Source organism: Melopsittacus undulatus, chromosome 5, assembly GCF_012275295.1.
Source record: "Melopsittacus undulatus isolate bMelUnd1 chromosome 5, bMelUnd1.mat.Z, whole genome shotgun sequence".
NCBI classification, from domain to species: Eukaryota; Metazoa; Chordata; class Aves; order Psittaciformes; family Psittaculidae; genus Melopsittacus; species Melopsittacus undulatus.
The window spans coordinates 19,163,552-19,180,723 of record NC_047531.1 but is presented as its reverse complement, the minus strand read 5'-3'; the positions used below and the strand labels follow the sequence as shown (position 1 = coordinate 19,180,723).

The window sequence follows — 17,172 nt, the reverse complement described above, 5'->3', positions numbered from 1 at the left end:
GAGATAGTTTTTAAGTCTGAATTTATTGCCCTTAACCTGAAGAGTGATTCAGTGCTGTGGACCGTCTGCTCGTATGTAGTTCTAGGGGTGCCAGGAGGCTTTACTTCAAAATAACAGTTTGTGTTGCCATTTACGTATTGTCAATTTATCTTTTCAGTCTCCATAAAGAAGTGGTATTTTCATGTTTCTGTTGCGGTGATGAACTGGGGGAAGGTACAGTTGAGTTGGCCAAAATATTCTGATGTATAAGCAACCAAGTTTAGGAGTGGTTGATCTTAAAGGTCTTTTCCAACCTAAATGATTCTGTAGATTGGCTTGGAAGATAGAAACGAATGCAGCCTTGGCACATTCTCAGATGACATCAAATTTAGAGGAGCACTTGATAGCAAAACGGCAAGTGGACTCCTGACTTCTAAGACAAATGAGTCAAGAAAAATCTTCAGGTATTCAGCACAGAGAAAAGCCGAGCCATGCTTTCAGGGCAGACTTCCATGCATATTTACAGGCAAAGGACTCACCAACTGGGTCTTCTGCAGCAAAAGACCTCAGGATCCAGTTGGAGAGCAAGTAGAGCATGAGTTGGGGAAATGAAGGCTGGTTGCATTTTCAGCTGCATTAGCAGGAGTGCAGCACAGGTCAAGGGAAGTATATTTATTTTCCCATCGTCTTGACACTGATGTTGCTACGTCTGTAATACTCTGTCCATTTTTGGGTCCCCAAGTAGAAGAGTGGTATCAATAAACTGGAAGAAGTCCATTGGGGTTCCCTCAGATGCTGAGAGAGGTGGAAGACATGATACACAAGGGGAGGTGGAGAGGTCTGGGTTGCTTTAATCTGGAGAAGGTTAAAAGTTTAACTGCTATCATATAGTCCCTAAGGAGGGACAGGACTATAGAGAAGATGGAGCTAGACTCTCTTCAGAAGTTCACAAGAAAAGAACAGGAAGTAACCGTCACAAGCCACAGCATGGACCTTCTGTCTTGATACTAGAGACCTGGGTGGGAACTTGAGAAAGAGCACTGGAGCAGGTTACACAGAGACTCTGCTGTATCTTCATCCCTGGAGAAATGTGAACCTTGTCTGGACAAGGTCTGGAAAAGCATGGTAGATTTTCAAATCTAGCCTTGCTTTGAGATGAAAGTTTGACTAGGTGAATTCTAAAGGTCCCGTGTATCCTTAATTTCTCTGTTTTGCAGCCCTCACAGAGAAGGTAGGTGGAGTATAGGTACAATTCTGCTTATTAATGAAACTAGATGAATTTTTGTGGAAAATATTTTGTAAAACTACCATGTTTGGTAAAATATGTTTTTAAATATTATCAGAACCCAGAATAAAATCTTGTTCTGGATTTTATTCCAACTTTTATTGTTATCTTTTTTGTTTATTGAATTTAAGCTAACTAGCCTGAAACATGTTGCCAGAGTGTGATGGGCATAAAGCTTGTATTTGCCAGGTGCCAAACACAAATGACAACCTCTTAGTGTTGCACTTTAACCTGTCAGACAGCTAAACGCCACACAGTCATTCACTCATTCCCCCCAGTGGGATGGGGGAGAGAAATGAAGAAGAAAAAAAAAAAGGTAAAACTCGTTTTAAAAACTGAGGTAAAGACAGTATAATAGGACAGAATAGGAATGAAAAATAATATTGATAAAAGAATATACAAGTGATGCACACTGCAATTGCTCATCATCTGCTGACCAATGCCCACCCAGTTCCAGAGCAGCAGGCTGCTCCCCCACCCCCCCCCCCCCCCCCCCCCCCACCCCAGCCAACTGCTCCCAGATTTCTTGTTCACCATGACATCATATGGTATGGAATAACCCTTTGGACAGCTGGGGTCACGTGTCCCATCTGTGTCCCCTCCCAGCTCCTTATGCACCCCAAGCCTCCACACTGGCAGGGCAGTATGAAAAGCTGGAAAGTCCTTGACTTAGTGTGAGCTGTGCTCGCAGCTAAAACATTGGTGTGTTATCAACATTATTCTCATACGAAATCCAAAACTCCGCACTGCACCAGCTACTAGGAAGAAAATTAACTATATCCAAGCCAAAAAGAGGAAACTTAGTTTTGCTTGCATTTCCATCAGAGAAGAGTAATTAGGGTTTCTTTTAAATCCTGTTTTTCAGAGGAGGAAAAATCTTGTTATCTGTGAAACTTCCACACTTTTTTCTTTCTTCTAAGTACTAATCAGACTGGAGATGTGCATGCAAAAGTTACGTGTGTGGGGAAAAAAAAAACAGCATTTGCACAACCAAGGAAGGGTTGTATGATCACAGTGTCTTCTTAGAAAGTGAGCTAAAATGGAACCTGAATGTCAACCACGGAAAGATGAGAGTAGGTTGGAGAAACATGTATTTTGCTTATGCTTTTGTTCCTTCAAGCAGCTCTGCTGTGGCCTTCTTAGCTATACTTGAGAGATCTTTGCTGGCAAAATGTCCTGGTGTGAGGTTGTTATCAAACAAACCTCGTCAGTGCAACACTTCTGAGATATGAAAAAGTTGTTTCTGTTAGCTTGATTTATCTGTGTATAAGTTCTGAGAATAACAAAGCTGATTTCTTGGAGTAAATAGTTCTGACAAGTAGTCCTGGGAGTGCAAAGTTGACGTGGGATGTAAAAGATAATGTAGATACAGAGGAGCAGGACAGTAGCTGCGCTGTAGGAAGTGATGGAATTCCATTCACTCCAGCACAATTTGAACTGCTGATGTACACTGTGAGTCAGAGCTGTAATTCCGTGTATGTTAGCAGCAGTTACCTCTAAAACTTCACTTGGTTGTCGTTTCTGGAAATAAAGTGCAAATTGTGCCTGACAAATTTGGTGGCCTTCTACAATGAGGTTCCAGCATTGGTGAATAAGGGAAGAACAGCTGACATCACATACCTGGACTTCTGCAAAGCATTTGACACCATCCCAGATGACATCCTTATCTCTAAACTGCAGAGGCATAGATTTGATGTGTGGATCACTTGATGGGTTAAGAACTGGCTGGATGGTTGCACTTCAGAGAGTTGTGGTCAATAGCTCAAAATAAATGGGAGATAGATGAGTGGTGTCTCTCAGGGGCTGGTGTTGGGACCAGGGCTGTTTAACATCTTTGCCGACTGAGGCTTGAGAGAGTTTGAGTTGTTCAGCATAGGGAAGAGAAGACTCCAGGGAGATCAGCTGCTGCCTTCCAGTCTCTAAAGAGGGCCTGCGAGAAATCTGGAGTGGGACTTTTTACAAGGGCATGTAGTGATAGGGCAAGGGGGAATGGCTTTAAGTGGAAGGTAGATTTCTATTAGATTATTAGGAAGAAATTCTTCACTATGAGAGTGGTGAGACACTGGCACAGGTTGCCCAGAGAAGTTGTGGCTGCCCCGTCCCTGGCAGTGTTCAAGACCAGGTTGGATGGGGCTTTGAGCAACTTGGTCTAGTGGAAGGTGTCCCTACCAATGGCAGAGGATTGGAACTAGATAATCTTTAAAGTCCCTTCCAGCCCAGACCATTATATGATTCTGTGAAAGCCACTGGTAGCTGAGGTCCCCACCATGTCAAGGATCACTGTGTCATCTCTCCTAGGCATAATTTTCATGGTCAGCTGCATGAGTCATCATCAGCTTTCTTGGCTGCAGGTTTTGTTTTTGTAGCTTTCAAGCATAACTGGTCTTGTAGTTCTGGTAACCTCAAGGAAGTGAAGTTGCAATGCCACTGTGTCCTCTGCATGGAAGATGGCCCCAAACAGTGATGGCATGAGGGACAGGAAAGCACAGCTGGCCTAGCTGTAGTGTGTCTATGCAGCCACTCAAGACTGAGAGGAGATCACTGAAATCTTCTGCACAGAACAAACAAAGACAAGAACATAAATCTAGCCCGTGACTGTCAGTTAAATTCTGCAGCAAATCTCAGGTAGTAGGAGTAGGTACAAAGAAAACGATTGTAACTGCGCTGACAGCATTTAGGACAAACATAGCAGATGCTTTCTTTCTTAGCGTGGCATAGTCTGTAAAAGGTTGACAGTCTTTTTCAACAATAAAGAAATCTGTCATTGCTGTGAAGAATTTCTAAGCAGTTAAATTTTCAGACTTAATGATACAGAAAATATTTCTTATAGTGAAATACTCTATAAGTAGAATTGAATGACCAGTACATTATTGGTAATGTTTCTGGTTTTTAAACAAGGGGCAGACCAACCAGAAGTAAATGCTGTGTTGTGCTTCTTTGACTATAAAGAATGATAAGTTTGATAAACATGTTAGCTGATTTTGGAAATCTATTTGATTCTACGAGGTGCTGAATTATTTTGTAATGAGTATGTACACACTGTAGTCTGTGCTGAGTGACAGCAAACAGAATCCTTACACTGTTTTACTTGGAATAACTTAAACTTTCAGAAAATCAAAGAACAGCTAAGGTTGCTAAGTGACAGCAAAATATTTATCCATTATTTAGGAAATCAAATGGCTTTATGCAATGAGTATTAAAGGACAGCATATACTGTGTGCCACCCACATGCTGTACAGGACCATTTTGTACATGATGAAGACCTGCATAATTCAGCACAGTAACCACAGCTATCACCCCCGTCTTAGTACTGAGCTTCTCTAATATTGTTTATTTAGTCTGTTCCTCAGTAGAAAAGTAATTCACTATAAATGAACACCCTCTGTCTCTGCTCTGAAACACAAGTAATATTCTTGTGTAGGCAAATACTGAAAGAGGAGGCAAGGTGGGAGAGAAGGAGGGGAAATAGAGGGAGAATTGCTGTTTATAACCAGCTATTTGCTTTGCAGGCTTATTTTTGTTACCGTTGTGTGATGAAGCTCATTAACAGCCAATAATGTGGCACAGGCTTTTTGTTTTTCTGGAAGGAAAGGATAATGATGGGTTCAGCCTAAGGCCTTTCCCCGTGGCTTTCACAGAGGAGGTATGCACTAGGCTTTCCAGAGTCTAGCCCTGTGAATGAAGTTATCCCCCACCGCCACCTGTGAATGCTGGTGGGAAGCTGGGGTTACAGCGGGGTTGGTCTGGGACAAAGACTTGGGTGGCTCTTGAGTCTCACTCAGCAGTGGGGTGGGAGTTGTTTCAATTTCTTAGCATTCTCCTGGTATTTCTAAGGCTCATGTGGCAAGAGGAAAGCCCACTGTGGTAGGTTGGCCAGTACCCCCACACAGATGAGCTGGGAGACCTGCACAGGAATGCAGGGAGGTAGTCAACATCCTTGAGCACACTGCTGTGGTTGGAGGGTTTGGGAAGGTGGGGAGACAAGGGAGATGGCAGTTAGGTTGGCACCTAACCAGGTATATTTTTTTGAGGCAGAATGAAATAATATGAAACAAAACCTAAAAAAGACAACAAAAAACATGTGAAGTGCATACGTGCTTCCTTTTGTAGGCATGTGGAGCTTAGGTTGAAAGCTTGTTTTGATGTGCAGGTGGACCTTGAACTTGAAATGTGTAGGGCCTTGAACATGTGGTCTATTGGAATTGCTAGGAAATTACTGGTAGCTGATTTTTTATTGTCCTGGAAGTGGTGTGTAAAATTGACTGTCATTATAAATGCACTGACCTGTTGTATCATCCGTGTTTGGCTCTGGCTGAGGGTATGGGCAAGTGGGATGAATTACTGTATAGTGAAACACAATTCATGACATGAGAAAGCCACTCTGGCACTAATTTCTACTCTTTTTCTCTCTTTTTTCCTTTTTTTTTCTTTTCTTTTTTTTTTTTTTTTTTTTCATTGGCAAAGAGCCTGGCAGGGCAAGAAACAAAGTTATGTTCAAAGATGTGCATCAAAGGCTGGATGGAAAATTATTTATTTGTACCTTAATTTCTTTGCACTCAGGAGATGCAAATTTATCTCCTGATTAAATGAAAGGGAGAGACAACTGTGTGAGGGAAGGCTCGTCACGTTATGTATTGTTTTCACTCTTTTTTGCTCTGGAAAAGTACAGTTTGGGCTACAGTTGTTTAAAAGAAGCTGCTGCTGTGGAAGGCACTGGACAAAACGGCTTAGTTTTGAAATAAAAAACATTATTATTTTTAGGAAGTGTTCAGGGACTTAAATTGTGTTTGGCATTACAAATCATATACACACTGCAGATGAGAATTTGAGGGAGGACTCTTTGGTTGGCTCTTCCCTACTCCCTTTTTGGTTTTTTTTGTAGCCTGCATAAGAAATATTTGATCTAACTCTGTCTATAATTGCAATCATCACCTCCTGCTATTTTCCTGAAATCCCCATATGGTCTGAGAAAGGTTATTCTGACTAAAATGGTGTGGGAGTAGAGAAGAAGCCATGCTGTTGCTAGTGTTAAGGTCAGGGCTTATTGATACTGACACAGATCTGAGCTCCAAGTGTGAAGACATGCAACCTGCGATCATTTCTTTCCTATATTTCTAAAATTGCCACAAGGTGGCAATGGTTCAGAATGTTATTCCTCCAGAACTAGCTCTTTGGCTGACTGCACTTGTGGGGAATAGGGTCAGCCGTGGGCTGTGGTTCCAAGCCAGTAGTGCTCTGGGGCATGCAGGGAGAGGCTGGTTGCAGCCAACACACAGGCCACATCTGAAGCTTTTTCGTTTTAAAGGCCAAAGTTTTCTAGAGAATATTTGTGCTGCGAGTTGTGTCTTTGCCAGCTGCTGTTGGCTGCGTATGTTTAGGGCAGTAATGAGCTGCTCCGTGTACTTAGGCAGTGCGAAACAGATGCAAATGCTCCAAATCTAGCCTCAGGCTCTGTGAAGCGAGGGTTGTTTGGGGTTTTTTTCTTCTGTCTTTCAAAGAGCAGACTGGCAGTATTACTATTACAAATACATACATGATTTGTTTCTCCTTCATACTGTCAGTTTATTATTTAAATGTAGCTAATTAAGTAAAACCTGTAACATGGAAACAACTCCCTAAACTGCCAGATAGTTTGAAATGCAGCTCCTTATAAAAACAAGAATTTAAACTGTGTAAAATCCATTTATTGAAATTGTTTAAAGGTATGAGTGGAACTAAACTAGAAACTCCTCTAGGTTTTTGTACCCAAGTTTCACTTAAGAAGTGAAAAAGCAAATCTTAGTGCTCCAAGGGGAATGTGTTAGGATATATAAGACTAATTTGAAATGTTAAATGCAAGGTGAGAATATTTTTTTTAACAGTTAAGTGCTTGAGGCTCTTTTGATGCCTTTGTATTACTTTGTAAATTATAGAAAGTTACATTGCTACTGCAACTTGAAATCAAGTTGTTCTTTAACTGAGTAACTCTGAGAAGTTTGTTCTGTCTCAAATACATGATTTCATTCTTTGATAACCTACTAAGGTTAGCAAGTGTAACCTGAAAAATAAATGTTGCCTTTGTGAAAGGCACAGGGATGGAGGGGAAAAGAAATTTGTATCTTGTGTACCTGCAATAAAGAAAAAGTAAATTTGAAGGCAGTTAATCTTGTTTTCCCTTAAAGTTGTCATTGGTTATCATTCTGGAGAATGCAATCAAACCTGGTATTCTCAGTCGCTAGAATTTAGTTACACATTCTCCCATGAAGCGGCAGTATCACACAGAGCCACGACAGCAGTATCACAGAGTTAAGACCAGAGATTTCATTCCACTGAGAATGTGAAATCCAACTAAGCAATACAAATCTGAAGCAGGTTATTGGAAAACATCAGTCAGTGAGGCTTTCCTATACACTTCAGGTGATATTCAGAGTTCAGTTTACATTTGGTGGTCCATATTGATGTCCTCAACATAAGAAGGATGTGGAGCTGTTGGGTCCAGAGGAGTCCCACAAGGATGATCAGGGGACTGGAGCACCTCCCATATAAAAACAGGCTGAGAAAGTTGGGGCTGCTCAGCCTGGAGCAGAAGAGGCTGCGTGGAGACCTCATAGCAGCCTTCCAGTATCTGAAGGGGGCCTACAAGGATACTGGAGAGGGACTTTTCATCAGGAACTGTAGTGATAGGACAAGGGGTAATGGGTTAAAACTCAAACAGGAAGTTTAGATTGGATATAAGGAAGAAGGTATTTACTCTGAACGTGGCGAGGCACTGGAAGAGGTTGTTCCATCCCTGGCAGTGTTCAAGGCCACGTTAGACTTAGCCTTTGGTGACATGGTCTGCTGCGAGGTGTCCCTGCCCATGGCAGGGGGGTTGGAACTCAAAGATCTGAAGGTCCTTTCCAGTCCAAACCGTTCTATGATTGTATAATTTTTGTTTTTATTTTGCTGTTCATGGTTCTTTCTATTAGAATTAAAATGCAGACACTATGTCTGCACTGATAAAGATTTGAAGATGTAGTGGGGAACTGAAAGCAAAGGTCTGACTCAGAGGATAGAAGGATGGGGCATGTACAATAGAAAGGTAATCCTACTGCAGAAGGCTTTTGACCTCCTTTATGTGAACTCCTACCAGGGAGAATCTGGCCAGGCTCATTGCCTCCAAGTTTTAAGCATTTCACTTAGGAACTGGCTATGCATGATGTCCTCATCTCTTGTTCCTTGTTAACCAAGATGGACAGCTTCAAAGCAAACTCAGACTTGGATAGGTTGAGCTGTCGGTTGAGCTGGTGGTGTCCAGGAGTTAGTGTCCTCTGCAGATGCCTGTTTCTCTCCATTTGCTATTATGGCTTTCTAAGGGAATTAGGTTTCCTTTTTTATTCTGCATTTCTGAGCTACTACTTTTTCTGTTAGTTTTGGATTTTTCATTATTAAAGGCATTTGGCTGCAAATCGATGAGATTAATTAAAAATTACAAACTTTTAAAAAATAAAATATGACTGAGAATTCACTGTACACTAAATATTCTGACAAATAAAAACCCCTGAGGAGCTGTATGTTTCAGCAGACTACTATAAATTATTCTGCATCTTGACAGTTAACTGCGTCTCTATAGATGACAGTATTTGGGACCTATAAGATGGTGTTCAGATTATCCGTAGTGCAAGGTGTAGCTTTCCAGGTTTTCCATTGGATTTGTTATTATTTTGTAATTTTGCAGAACTTTATTCCCTTACACATCCAGATTTCATCCAAAAAGTAATGTAAGGATTGTACAGTAACCCTAACATGTCACTCAGTCCTTAGAACTGCTTACTACCTGAATTGGTATGAAAGCCATACAGAACTATTTTAAAGGTGTTTTAGTTTGCTGAACTGTGATGGTTAGGAATGAGGAAGTCAGAATTAAATTTATATTTCATTGCCTTATTCGTAATGTTTTTATTTGATATGTGGGTAATAGACAAGCAAATCACCTAAAGAATAAAGTCTGCAAGCATAAAAACACATTTCCATAATTGCCTTGGCAGGAAGCCCGTTTGTTCTCATGGCAGAGCTGTGAATACTCCATGGGATGAAGGAGCTGCTTGCTCAGCAGTGGTGCACTGTCTGCGGGAGCACTTGGCTCTTTACTTTCCCTTTGAGAGCAAGTCTGTGCTAGAAAAAAGTTAAACCACGCTTTATGATTTGTATTTTCTATTATCTTGACTTCTCCAGTATCTTTAGAAAATGAAGAGAACAAAGAGAATTGAATAAGGGGAAAGACCTGTCCTGCATAGCTGGGAATAAAAGTTTAGTTTCAGTTAGAAACAGCTAACCTTTGTGGTCCAGATTCTGTTCAAGGAGTGGATGTCTGGCAGACAGGTGGATAGATGAGCTTTTGGTCTGTTTGCAGACTTAAAACAAGTACTTCTCTTCCATGGATTTTTAACAAGCAGTGATGCAGGTTGTCAATGTGTCTGTGTTGGGCTACTGCTCTCAGGAGCTCACGCAGGAAATCTTTCCAGGTCACACCAACCTCTGCTCAAGTTTGTTTGCCTCAGTAGGAGTCTTTTTTTGTAGGAGTTTCTTGGGGCTTGTTCTTTATCGCCAATAGTTTCATTAAGAAGAGGAACAGAATTATCATTTTTAAGTAGCTTGGATTTTTTTCAAAGGCATAGTTCTTTGGCTTTGCATCCATACTGCTTACATTTCACCACTTTTCAGAGGATTTCTCATATCAAGTATTTAAATGACATCTATACTTTTGTTTTCTGTGAAAATAGAACAGTTTTCAGGTTTGCATCCAGTTTCAAGAGAATGTTGTAGTAAATTGCTACATGTTCCATAGAAACACAAGACATGACAAACATAGCAAACTCTATGGAGGATCTTCCCTTAATATGAAGGAAATAAATTGTCCAAGGTAGGCACATTCTCAGGATACCAGTAATTTTGCTAATCTTGTAACACCATTACAGCTTCAAAGAGTCAACCCTGTAGACCTGATAGCCTATGTCACCATGCTCAGTGCAGGTACAAAAATGTTCTTCTGTAAGAGACAATGATGTCAGAATAATGTTATTTGTTGCAGGTTAATCATTATAGATGTAACTTCTGGAAAAATATTTTCAGCTTCTGGCTACACATGTATTTATTTGTTTATTTTTGACTAAGCAAGATACAGGAAGGATGAAAAAACTTTTAAATTACTTGTGTTTGGGGTTTTTTTTAATGCTAAATTTAAAGTTCAGGAATATTCACTGGAATAAAGGCTTTACACAAGTTTTTAAGTTCTGGGAAAGCAAAACAACTATTTGTTTTGTTACATTAGTATGTTAGCAGCAGTCATTTTTGATGTGACATTCTAACTTCTCACAGATTTGATACAGAGAAAATATCTTACTAAATATTCCAAGAGTTGATAGGAACCTTGGCAAAAGGCCCATGTCTGGATCACTGGAGACCTTTCAGGTTTTGCTTTTTCCAACATTAATCTTTGATAGAAATGCGTCGATTGCAAGGTTTAATCATGTCACGCTCTCTACAAGGAGTCTTGTTTTCAAAATGACTTCAACTTTGATACAAAGTCCGTCAAATGTAATTTAGTATCAGTCGTGGAGCCATGTGGCTGCTGTTCCCCATGATTACTTGTTTTGTGTCATCTGTAGTGATTATAACATTGGCGGCTAGAAGTCCATTTTCATCATAGGGAGCATGTTTTGTCCATTTTCTTCACAGTGAGCATGCGTGTTAAAACATGCCAATGGTAGCACCTGGATTACTCCAAAAAGTGGATACATCTCAGTTATTTTTCACTAACTTGAATGCTGAAAAAAAAACAAAGAAATATTTGAAGGCTGGAGCTAAAAGACAAGTTTTATTAGCTGGTGCTGCTGGCATGGGGAAAGTCAGCATGTGCATATGAAATATTGCTCAGGAGAAATATCCATGCAGACTTAGCTGTAGCATCCCAAGGATGCAAGGGAAAGAATATAGAGGTTTAGTTGCATGCTGAGTGCATACAGCTTCAGCCGCCCGACTTACCCAGCTAGGACTCTGAGGAGCTGCCACTCTCTAGGGAGCAAGCAGCCAGGAAGCCTGTGCATTTTCCTCCCTGTTCACAGCTTTCAGATGTGTATAGTGTTGCATATTTTTACTTCAGGTCTAACTGCATTTGTTGTTCTCTCCCCTCTCCTTTTTTTTTTCTTGCATAGCTCAATAAGCAGCAGCTACAGATACTGAAGGAACGTTTCCAGGCCTTTTTGAATGGTGAGACTCAAATTGTAGCAGATGAAGCATTTTGCAATGCTGTGCGAAGTTACTATGAGGTAAGTTATGTGCTTTGTTTTCTGTATTGTTTGAAAGGTTCATAGGATCTCTTTTCAGATACAAGGAAAAGCATTTTACGTTTCAAAGGCTGTGAACTTCCAAATGTTCTAGAAACAGCTTCCTTCTACTCTGCTGTTTTAAAAGTTGAAATTCACTGCCTGGGCACAAGAGATAAACTGAACTGGAAAATATCCACGCTTTTTGAAGGGAAAAAAGAAAGACAAAACAAAAAAACCTGGTGCTAAAAATTTTCCTGTCAGCATTTGATACAACTAGGCACTGCTATCTTTATCTCCATATGTCTAAGGCACCTCTTTTAATCAGCACTTCAGTTGTAGGTTACCATCTTGAGAAATGTGTTCTGATTCTTTAGTTACCATGTAGAGTTTTTTGGAGAGGAACTGCCTGTTCCCTTCCCAAAGAAGAGAAGCTTTCCATGGGCAAGCTCTCAAATTCTGCTGTGACCTCCCTGAAGCATGCTCAGTGCCAAAGGCAGCAGTGCAGATCTTTAGATGTGTCTTTAATTGCTTAAAGGACAGGTCCTATTCTCAAGTAAGAGGACAGTTCACTGTCTTTTTTGTAATATCAGCAACATATGGCTAGAGAATTTATTTCTTACTCTTAGCAAGTGATACTGCAGATTCATTTTGTCTCATCTAACTTAAGACCTCCGTGGTCAGCCATAAGGGATGTATGTTAAACTTGCATTTCTTTTATAGGGTCTTCTCTGTATTTCACTCTGCCACATCTGTGGTTTTCTTTTTTTCAGATTTTTTAGCCTTATTTTTTTATATATTGTTTGTCCTTTGTCAGCTGTTTCTTTGCTAGTGAATGAAACTCTTCATGGAGAAAAGATGTGACTTAGGTCCTAGCTTGGTTTTATCTACATTAAATGATGTTGCAAAAAAAAAAAAAAAAGAATAGATGGGGGTGAGCAAATGGATTCCCTGTTGTACAGAAATGTGAGGACTCAGTGTGAGATTGTCCAAATCACAGTCTGATTAGAACTGTGGCAGTTCAAATGAAGGAAATCGCATAAAGACACTTGTGAAAGGATGGGGGTAGGTCTGCAGGTGAAACAGAGAATATGTACTACATCAGGGTGTAGGAACAGTGCAGGATTTGTTGGAAAGTAATCCTTTTTTCTGTATAACTGAAGAAGAAATTAAGACCAGGAGGAAGAAGATCTTGGACGATGGTGCAGGGCAAGGCTGAGTTAGGTAGCTGCCCAGCAGTAAGCTTCAGGGGAGTGGGATGTCTCAAGATGCTGAACATGGGGTAGAATTGAAAAGGACATTATGTTTGTAGTTGTCTTTTAGTAAGCTGTGTAAGAAGCTTGATGTGTTAGAGGAAGTAGCCTGCCCTTCAGAAGGGATGTGATAGTGAATAAAAATGATTTTAAAATAAATGCCTAACCAGTAACTGTCCTATTAAGATTTACTTCAGATCTCTTGTTAATGAGATTTTTTTGACACATTGAGAACTGTTTTTCATCATATCTGCTGTTGCAATGAAAAGCTATGCATAATAATCTAAGATAGCCCTATAAAATGGAAGACTCAAATTCTCCAGCTATTTTAAGCCATTCATTACTTTGAGTTAAGTATACAAGTGTTCTAGCTGTCCAGTTTCAAACAGTTTTCAAAAATCTTGGCATCACTGAAAAGGCTGTAATGACACCATGGGCTACTGGAATCATCATCCTGTGTTAATACACCATGAGCTCATCTACCGGCTGGAATTTGGTTCTTCAGTCTTTACTTTGTTTTTGCTCCCCTTCCTTCAATTCCATTTTCTGTTCTTTCCAGAGATTTCTTTCTGGCCTTGTGCACTTTGAGTCAATATTTGCTAGTTATTTTTTATTACTTTTCAGGACTGTAGTAGATAGTCACCAGTATGCAATATTAGATTTAATGAACATTACAATGGTGGGATCCAGCTGGAGACAGTTCAAGCTGCTGCTCCTCTTCAATGCATTTAATCAAATTTTATGCATCTTACCACAAATTCTCATATCATCGCTTATATGTATCTCTCGTGCCTTTTTCATTTGCTTCATTACCCATTTGTTGAAAATATTAATCTCTGTTACTTCTTTGTGTGTTCTGTTGATGCTGTGCTCTAATGCTTTCTCACCTCTGTCTTCTACATGTGGTCCATCATATCTCCTGTTCAATGATGTTCGTTAGTATTTTGAATTATGAATGTCTTGCTTGTTTCTGTCAATTCAGTGTTAATTTCTTTATACTTCAGTTGCTGAGCTACAGTTCAATTTTATCTGACATGGAAGGGAACAAATACGTGGTCTGCACAGTAATTATTTTACTCTGAAAATTATTAATTTGCCTTTAATCCTATGTAGTAGTCATGGTTTGAGAATTACTACAATATTGCTTGCAAAGCCAGGATATTTTCATTACTGGAGTTGATTTCCCACACCCAGCTCTCTGAATGTGAGAGAGAAGGTTTGTTTTGGCATGTGACATAATTTCTGCATCACTAGTTGCAGGTGTTTTGAATCACTAAATCTGTCTATAATGTGTTTGTTCAGAATTTGTCCTCTTAGGAATCTAAGAGTAAGTTTGAAGGATTTAGAAAGTTCGAAGGATTTAGCACAGTCTTTGATTTACTTTTCTAGAAATATTTGCTGAAAGACTAATTTATCTATCAAGTAAATAAATATGAATTCAAATTCACTGTGTTGTAAGAGAGTTATGCTCCTGCGTCAGGACTACTCGGAAAGATTTACACCGGTTAATCTTGTTGCCTTATCCCCCAGCATTGTGTCTTTTATGATGCTCCTTTGCTTTTCAAGACCTTCTGGTAATATTCTGTCATTGCTTTTTATTTATCTTAAAAAATGTAATAGGAAAACAATAAGAAAAATTGCATAAAGTCTTCTTTAATTCTTCAGAAATGGTTCTGTGTAATCTTCAGCTATCAACCCACTACCCTCCCTGAAAGTCTCACTGAAATTTAGCATGATTCATTTTTGTATATGTATTAAAAAGATTGTCTTGAGGAATTATTTCCTCTTCCATCCCAGTTTTAGAGAAGGTATGGAAGTGTTTACAGGGCTCTTTCTCCAGTCATTCTTTCAGAATTAAGACAGCATTTCTTTTGTGGAAAATTCCATTACAGATATTGAGCCAGATTCTAATCGGCAGAACATCTGATGTTGGTGATACTTTTGGATAAGAAGAAAAATTCAATCATATGGCAATTTATTATGAGTAATTATATTGGACACACTGCTAAGTGTAAAATTAAGTGAAAAAGTGACTTATGAAATAAAGCCTTTCTTTGCATATTTCAACCCACTTTTTAAAAGTTACCAGTAAAATAGTAGATAATATTCTGTTTATTAATTCTTGAATGCTCTTTTATGAGGGTTGGAAAATGCTCTTATACAGACCCCTAAGAGGTTCATTCACCACCTTTAATATGAATACAATAGGACAATCCTGTGTGGAAATGGATTGCGAGCTGCCCTGAGAAGAAGGACTTGAGGGATGTTGATCGACGAAAATCTCAACATGAACAGACAGTGTGCGCTCGCAGCCCAGGAACCCAGACCGTTTGCTGGGCTTCATCAAAAGGAGTATGACCAGCAGGTTGAGACAGGTGATTATTCCCCTCTACTCAGCTCTTGTGAGACCCCACCTGGAGTACAGTGTTCAGCTCTTCAGTTCTAGTCTGAGCTAGTCGATATTTAAGGTCACTTCCAACCCAAACTGTTCTATGATTCTGTGGTTTACTAGGCATGCATACACCTTGGGCTAAACTCACTAATTCTTTAGTTTTGAATTTATGCAGTCTTACATGTGAGTAAAAGGGGTGCAAAGAACTGTAATGAATGCTTGAAATACTGTGAAAATTTTTCCAATATTGTAGTGATAGCAAATTCTCAGATTTTCAGCTCTGCTTAAGCATTGTGAAACATCAATAAATTTTATTTACTGGTGGTTTTCTTGTTTTTCTTGTTGCTTCATTTTAAATATGCATCTCTAAGCCATAATTACTAGTGCTGCTTAAATCTGAATGTTGAATGGATGATCTGTAGCCATTAGCTCTATGAGGGGTTTTCAGAATGTAAAATCAAACTTAGTTCAGCTGTACCAGTTTGCCTGTGATAGAGAAATCATATTTAGCTTAATTTCTATTAAATTCAGGTATTGGAATCCTTGGCAAATTAAATTGTCTACCAAAGTCAAGCAATAGGAAAGAGCTGGTGAAAATTGATGAGGCAGGAGATTAGTGTGCAAATTTAACTAACAGATTAACATTGGTTTTGTGTTTTGTTTTGGTTTTGTTGTTGTTTTGGGTTTTGTTTTTTTTTTTAAGTTGGTCTAAAAGTAGAAAACTACCGAAATCAACAGTAAGAAAGAAGAGAGATCCCATATCATTGAATCATAGAATGGTTTGTGTTAGGAGGCACCTTGAAGGTCATCTAGTCCAATTTTGCACAAACAGAAGCACCTAACACAAGATCAAGTTGCTCAAAGCCCCATCCAGTCTGGCCTTGAACACTTCCAGTGATGGGGCATTCACAGCTTCTCTGGGCAATGTGTTCTAGTGACTCACCACCCATATTACAAAAAATGCTTCCTTTTATCCAATCCAAATCTACATTCTGTGACTTTCTAAATGATAAGAAAAGCCCTTTCCCTTCCTTCTTTAGAATGGGAGTATATGGCACCTTTCAATTTCTGCAGTAAGTAAAGCGAGTGTCCTACAATTACCTTCCTCCTCTGAAATGCCAGTGAAAATCCTGTGTAACATGATGGGAAGGGAAGAGTAAGGCATGAATACTGGATGCATGTTGCTGGTTAGACACACACTAGTGTCTGTAGGCACACCTCTTCTAAGCCAGACTGGGCTGCTTTGATCAGTCTTTGGTCACGTAGCCTGCCTTCCCTCTCCTCTTGAGGCTGAGGAAAAACTTCCTTCCCTGTGCTCTGGGCAGTGTACAGATAAAGAAGATTCTTCATGGGGGCTTTGGCAGCTGTCGGAGGTGGTCATGGTGTGAGGCAAAGGCAGCTAATCCCAGTTTTAGGCATATTCAGAGTGGTTGATATTGGGCTGTTTAGGAGTTTGAAAGTTCTACAGAAACTAAAACCAGAAGAAAATTATATATGAAACAAGCCCATTAACATCTGCCAGTGCAGATGTACCTGTGGTAACATCACTGTTTCTTTCTTTCTCTGTTCAACACAGAGCAGCTATTTGGCCCATAGTGGAAGCACACACTAGTGTGATGAAAACATTGATTATTTCTTTGACTTCTCCTTAGAAAAGGACGACTGTTGTTTATTTGAGATTTTTTACGAAAAGACATTCAGATGTATGGCTAGTCTGAGAAAAGGTGAAAGAAAAGTCCTTTCTGTAAAGGAAGGACTGTAGCAGTGATGCTGTTTCTCCCTGTAATTATGTAAAACCTGGTTTGAAGCTTTTTTGCATGGAAGTGATGAACAAAAGAATCTCGCTGATGAAATCACAGAAAAGAGATAGCTTTCTGGACTAAGTGGTATTTAGGTTGCTTTTACAGCTTGATTTTTAATACCAGCTAATTTAGATACACAATTTTTATTCAAGGCAACAAAAGGCATAATTGATTCTGA

General features: G+C 39.6%; 1 protein-coding gene across 15 annotated transcripts in view; it reads left to right on the top strand.

Moving 5' to 3' along the window:
* CADPS2 (calcium dependent secretion activator 2) overlaps positions 1-17,172 on the top strand; it is a 306,360-nt gene that overhangs the window by 50,171 nt on the left and 239,017 nt on the right. For all 15 annotated transcript variants that reach the window (XM_031046299.2, XM_005146086.3, XM_005146087.3 and 12 more), the window contains exon 2: positions 11,437-11,550. In XM_031046299.2, coding sequence (XP_030902159.1) covers positions 11,437-11,550 — 114 coding nt within the window. The remainder of the gene's footprint in view (positions 1-11,436; positions 11,551-17,172) is intronic.